This window comes from Quercus lobata, chromosome 1 (genome assembly GCF_001633185.2).
Source record: "Quercus lobata isolate SW786 chromosome 1, ValleyOak3.0 Primary Assembly, whole genome shotgun sequence".
NCBI classification, from domain to species: domain Eukaryota; kingdom Viridiplantae; phylum Streptophyta; class Magnoliopsida; order Fagales; family Fagaceae; genus Quercus; species Quercus lobata.
Window position 1 is genome coordinate 39073535 of NC_044904.1, and position 9046 is coordinate 39082580.

At 41.5% G+C, this 9046-nt stretch overlaps 1 protein-coding gene across 1 annotated transcript; it reads left to right on the forward strand.

The window, feature by feature from the left end:
• Positions 1-224: 224 nt before the first annotated feature.
• On the forward strand, positions 225-3575 carry LOC115953648. Its single transcript, XM_031071393.1, has 4 exons — positions 225-629; positions 804-1035; positions 1852-1981; positions 3089-3575. Exons 1-4 carry the CDS (start codon positions 225-227, stop codon positions 3573-3575), a joined length of 1254 nt encoding a protein of 417 aa, XP_030927253.1.
• Positions 3576-9046: the final 5471 nt, after the last annotated feature.

Sequence of the window (9046 nt, forward strand, 5' to 3'; positions counted from 1 at the left end):
ATTTATATATATACTGACTTATATATATATATATATGTACTTTATAGTGGCTGATGTGAAATTTTTTGGTTGCCCACAGGTGTGATTCAGTTATGGCCGATATCGATTCAAATCGTGATTCAGTCATGACTGATCCCGATTCAGATGACTACGATAGTGAGGTAGAACTTGAGATTGCCACAGCCTACGTTTAGCTATGTATAGAGTACGTGCAAAAGTACTACATGAAGCGACCTATGTGCACTAGTATCCTGAGTGGGAGGTCATATGTGATTGAAGTACTAGACGGAAATCCCCAAGTGTGTTACGACATATTCCACATGGACAAGACCATTTTTAGGCACTTGTGTAATGAGTTGAAGTGGCTACACCTATTAGAGGAGGACACTGGTATTGTTTCAGTTGAGGAGGCCGTTGGGACAATGCTATATATCGTCAGACACAACGCTGACTACCGGCTAACTGCCAACCGCTTCCAACATTCTCTTGAGACCATTCAAAAGCGGTTCCGACTTGCCTTGTGTGCTATCCATGCTTTAGGATGTCTCATCATCCAACCCAACACTGATGCAGCTGAGCTTCCTCATTCACTTCGAGGTAATGATGAGAAATATTACCCATGGTTTGAGGTATGCTTTGATTTTTTTTTTTTTTTTTCGTTCTTAGATAAATTATCACTTTGATTGATTAAAATATGAAAAATCTGTAATAGAGAATTCAAAGAATCCCCTATGAAGTGTGAAAGAGAGCTGATTGCACATAAGTTGAATTAACCTAATTAGAGCTACCTATTTTTGTAACAGAAATGCGTGGGGGCCATCGATGGGACGCACATAAGTGCTTCTACCCCATCCGGTAGGACCACCGCATGCATAGATAGACGAAGTGACATCACCCAAAACGTGATGTGTGCATGCAACTTCAACATGCGGTTTACGTATGTGCATTCTGGATGGGAAGGGAGTGTGAATGATTCACAAGTCATGCAGGACGCACTTGGACATGCCGAGTATGAGTTCCCTTGTCCACCTAGAGGTAAAAAAAAAATGGATAAGCTCTCATCATGTTAGTCTTAAAGCATGTGATCTGTTGTATGGGTTTTGTGTCCCATGGTAATAGCATCATGTTTTTAATTTTTAGCTAAAATGCATTCGTGATTCTTGAAGTTTGCCTCAAGTGACATTGGCCTCTCAAATTTCAAAAGCAGTGCAGTATTACTGAAAAAAGGGCATGCTTTTAAAGGTTCTTTTTATAATCCATTAGCAAGTGCATACAACACGTTTGCCAAATCTACTTCATTCTTGTAATTGCTTAAAGCCTGCTCAAGAAACATGATTTAACATTAATTGCATTGACATGTTAAGAAAGAATGTATAATGCATTATTTCTTTGATGAGGCAACCCAATGAATACCTTCCAACTTGTTACTGACATTTCCATATATGAATTTCGTACATAGATCAAAGCAGGACATGATCGTCTTAATTTCATAGAGAAAATAGCACTCTTCAGACAATAACATTGGTTTGTGGAATGATCGGACCCTGATGCTATTCAGATTTCTAGTTCATGTCAAAGGATTGGGGTAAAGGACTTAGGATTGGTCTAGGTTCTTAAAACGTTTAGCATGCCTTTAGCTTTGAGGGTTTTTTTTTTTTTTTTGGGGGGGGGGGGGGGGGTTTTGTAGTGAGATGGTTAACTATAATTGTTGTTGGTAGGCAATATTGGATATCTAAGGGAATTTAGAACTTGAACTTCTTTCTAGGCCAGGCCTTATAGGCCACTTCTTCATTCTTGAAAAAAAAAAAGGTTATTTCATGGAAAGTGGTGTCATTATTGTGTTGTGGATAGGGGTGTCCAACCAGACCCGTCAACCGACCCACCCGGCTGACCCGGACCGAGAACTGGCCGACCCGACGCCGGCGACGGTCGGCGACGGATCTCTGCTCCCAAAACCCGAGACCGGCGGGTCGGTTGACGGGTTAAAGCATGGAAAACCGATTTTCAACCGACCCGACCGGAAAACGCACCGAAAATTGCTTTCTCCGTCGATTGAAGTAGTTCGCCGGTCTATTTCGTCCGATCTGTGGAGATCCGACGAGATCTCGTCGAGAACTGGCCTGATCTCTTCGAGATGCACCGAGACCTCGTTGAGATCTCGCCGGATCTCTTCTAGATCCATCGAGATCTCGTCGAGATCTCGCCGGATCTCTTCGAGATCGGGCCTGATCTAGTTGAGATCTGCTGAGATCTCTTCAAGATTCGGCCTAATCTCGTTGAGATCCGCCGAGATCTCTTCGAAATCCGGTCAATCAAGCAAAAATAAGCAGATTTTGGCAAAATCCGGCGACGATTCCCACAGTCCGAGCCTGACCGGAAAACGACGACGCCCGACCATCCGAACCTTTGCCTCCGGCGGGTCGACGGCGGATCCAAATTTAGGAGACCCGAAATGATCGGGTCGGTTCCGGGTTGGGCACAAACCCGACCCAGAATGACCCGTGGACAGCCCTAGTTGTGGATAGGAGTTAAGGAGTTAACTTGTTTGTGGGTTTTGGTATGTACTGCCAAATTGCCAATCTGGCCACAGTTTGAGTTTTTACGTACATATTTATTTTCTTTCTTTCTGGCTGTTTAGTTGGGAGGGGACCCTAGCTACTTTATCTAGGATGGATATGATTCTAATTTATCTGTATCTGCTCTTTGAGCTTGGTTAATTAAGGGCTTTTTTTTATATATTTCTTTTTGGCCTTATACCGTTATACGGCTATACCATTTATTTTCCCTAAACTAAATAGTTGAGTTGACTGAGATGTTTATGTGGCTGAAAAGTTTGGTATTTATAGTCACTAGTGATTGTAAAGTCAGCTAAAACCGTAATCCCTCATGGTTTTAAGATATTAATTAAATTATACATGTTTATAAATAAAGATGTAAATATCAAGGGAGGTTCTTGATTAAAAGGTCATCACTTCTATAAATATGTTTGTTTACTATGGTGATCCTTTTGCAATTTTTCTTTTATTATCATTCAAAAATAGTTGTGTTGGGTAACATTAACTACCAATGGTTATTATTCTGATTGCAGGATCGTACTACCTCGTGACTCGGGGTACGCAATAGGCAATGCATTCCTCCCCCCACACAAGTCCGTACGCTACCATGCCCAAGAGTTTCGGGGTGCGAATCAGCAGCCTACTACCCCGCAAGAGTTGTTCAATTATAGGCATTCATCATTGCGGATGGTGATTGAATGCTGCTTTGGCGTGTTGAAGGCGAGGTTCCTGATCCTGAATGACAAGCACTCCTTCTCCCTCTCTAGACAACGGCTAATTGTGACTGCTTGCTGTGCACTGCATAACTTTATCCGCATGTATAACCGGGCGGATGAAATGTTCCATGTGTGGGAAGGATCATTTGTGCATAACAGCGATGCAATCATAGCGGGAGCTGCACGCGTAGGCAGTGGGGGCACTGAAGAAGCTTTTAATGCTCGAGCACAACGAGCGATGTCGGAGTATCGTGATACGATAACTGCTGCTATATGGGCAGATTACACAGGCAACCGTGATTGAGCTTTTTGGGAATAGACTGTACAAATTGTGGATATTGCAGTATTCAAACTTTGCTTTAAGTTTTAACCATGTTTTTGTTGAAGAATATGTTGTGTCAAAAAATAGATGCTAGTTATGGAGGCATTAGGCAATGACATCATGCTATGTTTGCATTTTGAACTAGACTGCAAAAATTAAATCCACATCATGTACTGGACTTTGCATTTAATAGAACTTGAGGTTTGATATGGTTCTCAATCCTATTGAAAGGAAAGATGGGTGTAAGACCCTATCAGGTACTGTGATGAAATTATTATGTTCAGGGATACAGTCAAAGTGCTAAATGAAGGTTAGTAATATAGTTCCTAGGCTGTGTGAAGGCAATTCAATATATAATGATGCAGTTGAGATGCAAAAATTATGAACCATTTGTATTTTTTTCAAGTTAAGTTAGGCTTATGTACACATGGTCATTTTTGCAAGTAGTAGTTTAAAGTTGAGAGGATTAAATTCCCTTTAATTTAAAATGGAAGAATATTGTATGTTTTTTAAGTTTTGGAATAGTTTCTAAACTTTCAAAATTTATAATTTACATTACTGAATATTTTTTATAGAAATAATTATAATATGCTGCTAATCTTGTAACTTGAACCCCTTTTTTTCTAGATTTCCAAGCACTTTATGCATGGAAGGTGCTAATTCAGCTGCACCATTGAATATTATAATGATATTAAGTGTCCATTTCGTCATATTCTATCACAGTTTTGTAGTTAAAAACATTGTTTTTCTATTTTTCTCCATTATAACGTTTTTTTGGGTGGGTTCATGGACTCATTTTAGGAAATGTTCATTGAAATGTCACATTGACATTATCATATAAATTGTAAGTTTTTATATCAAATGAACAATTTTTAAAAAAGCAACCAAAAATTGAAAGAGTGTAACTAGTTGCCCAATACACTAGCAACTCCAATAATATGAAATGGGTTAAATAAAAATAATTCAATTTTTATGTAAATGTTTCATTTCTCAAAAACAAATTAAGAAGATTTTAATATAATTCCAGTAGATATTTTATTTTAGGAGATGGAGGACACTTGTTTGTATGTCAGCTAGTATAATTTTTGTACGAATAGGACATAAGTTGGATTTTAAAAATTATTTCCCCATTCTTGAGAGAGATGTATGTGTGTGTATATATATATTCCTTTTAGATAGATTAGAATTTGACCATGTGACGTTCGCTCAATGCTGATTGCTTTTTATAATCAGACAAAAATGCTAATAACTCTTTTAAATGCAGAATCCAAATTAAAGTTTATTATATAACGATAATAAATTTTATCAGTTGAATTAATTAAAATCTACTAAAATATATAATATTAGAAATAATATTTCATGAAAAACTTCCTACCACAAAACTTTGGAACTTAATAATATTTTTCTGGTTTTCAGAGGTGGAACCGTGCAAATTAACCTAAATGTCATTACACGTGCATTGCAATATAAGAATGCCATGATAAATATTTTATTTATATACTATAAGGACTCAATTTGTAACGATCCCAAACCGGTCTTGGGTTCGTACGTTAAAAGGCCCAAACAATAAAATTTGTAGAGCATGGGTGTTCAAGAACTAGATTAACTTTTTTAAAAGTAAAAAAATTCAACCTCACGTTTATAGATGGATTAGAACCGATATAACAATCTGTTTTTCTTTGAAACAAATACAATTCTTTGGTTTTCAAGCTTTTTTCCTGAGTGTTCTTTGTGTTTTTCTCTATGTTCCGATCTCTTTCTGCATGCTCTTCTTTCATGTTATATACCGCCCTCTTCATACCATCTTTACCACACACGTGTAGGTTGGGTTTAGGGGATCTCTTTCTGTCCCATCTAACACCTTCTGGAACCTCCTACTAGCAGCTGTAAGGTTGCTTCATCACTGTTCAAGCATCACTTCCATATTAATGCGACCAGAGAGTTGGTTGAGAGGCAATTAATGCGGAGGCAGCTGTTGCCATAGATATTTGTTTGCCTTTTCTCTCTTACCCTTGGTCCCTTATCCCACCTTTAGTGGTGACGTAGCTCCGAAGTACGTTTGTAACAAGATGGCGTTCTGATCGTCCTCGGACTCATATTGCCGAGAAGGATTTTGTCCTCGGACGAATACTAAACTCACCTTTCGTGATATTCCCTCTTCCTTTCGTTTGGTTACCCCTTCAATCTGATATGGGCCTCCTCGGACAGGTTTGCATCCTCGGATGGGCCACAGGCCCAATTAACTTGACTTTAATAATTTTAGTGACTGACTGACCCCCACAATAGCCCCTCAAAATCTTGCTTTTCGACTCCTCGGGAGAAAAGATGGATTTTGACATCATAAGCCCATTCCCACTCATGTTTTGGGGCATGCTTTTGACGCTTCAGCATCCCGATCTTGGCAGTATTAAATTTTGGCAACGCCCTTGTCTCCCACGTTCGATGGTGAGATGTAAATCGAACGGTAGAGGGCCTATCTCGTTTAGCAAGCGAGAATTTTACCGCTCACAATTTCTACACGACTACAAAGGCGTTCTCAAATCAATTCTCTTTCTTACCTTCAGTGACCACACAGTTCCAGAGCTCATACACTGAGCCTGCCTTTCTCCTTTTTCGTCATTTTCCTGGCGTCTACAAATAATTACATCTTGTTCGAGGTCCCTTTTTCAAACCTGTAAGTCTTCTCAAAATCTTTACCACTTTTATCTTAAACTCGTTAATTTCTCTACTAAATCCTTTAGAAAAATGGGGAAAAAGAAGAGCCCATTTCAATGTCTAGTTGAGTCCGAGGAAGGTATCAGAAATTTCCGCTCTAAGTATAGGATCCCTTCCACGGTGGGTATGAGATACGCAGCCTAAGGGGAATGGGTCGTCGTTAGACAAACAGGGGAAGTGGTTATTCCCATGATCGCCTTCATAGAAGGCGGGATGACCATCCCCATGGGTAGTATTACTAAGAGCTACCTTAGTTTCTTTAGGTTATCCCCCACCCAGTGTGCCCCAAATATGTTTAGGGTCCTGGGAAGTATAGATGCTTTGAACGAGAGAATGGACCTAAAACTGACCCACCATGACGTGAATTGGGTGTACAATCTCCATCACTTGACTGGGTAGGGGTATTATCTCAAGTCGAGATATCCCGAGGTGAGACTGATTCAGTGCCTTCCCACTTCGAACAAGAATCTAAAGGAGGATTTTCTTATCTTCTCCGGGGAATGGCACAATGGTCTGCCATGCCCCATGGTGGAAGGAGTACTAGGTGGGAGTGTAGTCATAGATTCATAACGTTTGGTTTACACATACATTTTGTTGTTGTTGTTGTTGTTGTTGTTTTTTTTTTTTTTTTTTTGTCTTGGTATTCCTATCTCTAACAACGCTTCACTTCAATTCAGTGGTTTTGCAGATAGACGTTACACAAAACCCAACATTAAGTTAGTCAATAAGGCGAGCCTGGACAAGGTATTGAAAGCCGAGATATATGTGAACAAAGCTGATGGCCAACTCCGGGCAGCACATTTAATCCTCGGCTATACCCCCTTATCGTTCGCTTTCCAGGCGCTGAAGTGCGTGATTAGAGCCCGCGATCCTCGGCTTCACCGTATCAGTGTTGCCTACAAAGGGTTCATTGTTCCAGAAGGTATTCCACTTCCCCAATATACATCCCGTACCGGGCCTCTTTTCGTGGCCAACGTCTCGGCAGGAGCCTCTTCATCCTAGCTTACCCTCAGAGAAGAGGAAGTAGAAGAGAGAGAGGAAGAGGAAGAAGGAGAGGAAGAAGTTGTAGAAGTTTCTGACTCCTCGGACGACTTCAGGATTTTTGATCAATCCACACATTCTGGAGAAGATCCTGACGAGATGGGGATACAAAGGAAGCCCCAAAGAAGCTTGTTGGAGTTGATGGAAGGTCAGCCCGAGAAGAGTGCGCCGGAAAAATCAACACAATCCCAGACTTCATCTCTTCCCACTAGGTCTCCTCCTCCTGCTCCTCACCAGCCTTCTCGTCAACCTTCCTAGCCAGCCCGTCCTGATGCTGCCGAGTTGAAAAGGCGTAGGGAGCAGAAGGGCAAGGAGGTGGTAGACGTTGGCAAGTCTCGTTCTACTCGCGAAGAGGATGCCCAACGAGCTGCGAAGCAGCAAAAAACCAGGCACCAAGCTCCGCGAGGCCAGGAGAGGTCTGATTCCCAACTTTCTGAGCCACAAGCATGGTTGCCAGCACCTATGCAAGGCAGGGAGCCTCTGCGAGATGATGCATCTATAAGGGACTTCAACGGCGGCATAGGGTGTCACATAGCCTCGGCCATAAAGGAGGCCTTATTGCTTCCAAAAGATATGGCCGAAATAAAGAATGTGAGGAAGAATGAACTCGTCCTCGACAATAAGAGATACTTAGGCATGGTAAGAAGCTGACTCTTTTCTTCTTTCTTTTTACGATCATTACTCACCAATATGTACTTTTTACTGACTATAGTGTTAACCTCTTTCCTACAGATTATCCAAAATACTTTCAAGCTAGATGAGATGTTCAATATCTGCTCCACTCAGAAAGACGATGAAAGGAAGAAATGAGCAACGGCTGCACAGACCTTGTCCAAATCTGAACAGGACTTGGCCGATGTGAAGAAAAAGTTACTTGTTGAGGAGCAAGCTCGCAAGAGCGCCGAGTCGGCCCTTTAAGGCTATCAAAAGCAGGCCGAGGACCAGGGGAACTGCTTGCGTGAGGTGAATGCCGAACTGAAGAAGGCTCGGGAACAAGTCCTAGCTCTTAGGAAGCACTCGAAGGAAACCCAGAAGCTGAGGGAGTAAGCTGAAAAGTCCAGGGAGGAAGCCGAGAAAGCAAAGACCGAGGCCGAACGTACAATGAATGAAGTTGAGCAAAGAGGCTATGAGGTCGGTATAGCTGAGACTGAGGAGGCTTTGAGAGCCGAGGTTCTAGTGGTGTGCCGTATCTACTGTGAAAAAACTTGGGATGAGGCCCTTAACCGAGCTGGAATTGAGGTTTCATCTGAGTTATGGAAGCCAGAGAATGTATTCTATCCTGAGGCGATCCGTCCCTCAGCTCCTCCACCCCATCAAGCTGAAGCCCCTCCTTCAATCGTTAATCTCATTGAGGAGGTTTTGCCTCAAAGTCTTCCTCCTCTTGGCCAGCCAGAACCAGCTAAAGGGGGTATTGCCCTTCCAAAAGCTTCCTCGGACAAGACTGCAACTGCTTCTGAGGCAGAGACGGCCTCCCAAAGTTTTCAACAGGATTTGGCTTCCACGGTCTTGCCAACTGGGGGAGCTACTAAGGATAAAGAGGAAGTCACTACCTTGGAGGCGGACAAATCAGCCAGCTAGGCCCCAAAGATCCAATTTAAATTGAAAAAGTAGGATTTGTTTTGTAATCTGATTAGAAATTTTGTAAGGACTCTTACGTTTATTTTCTTACCGCTATTGCTGCTTTATATTATTTTTGT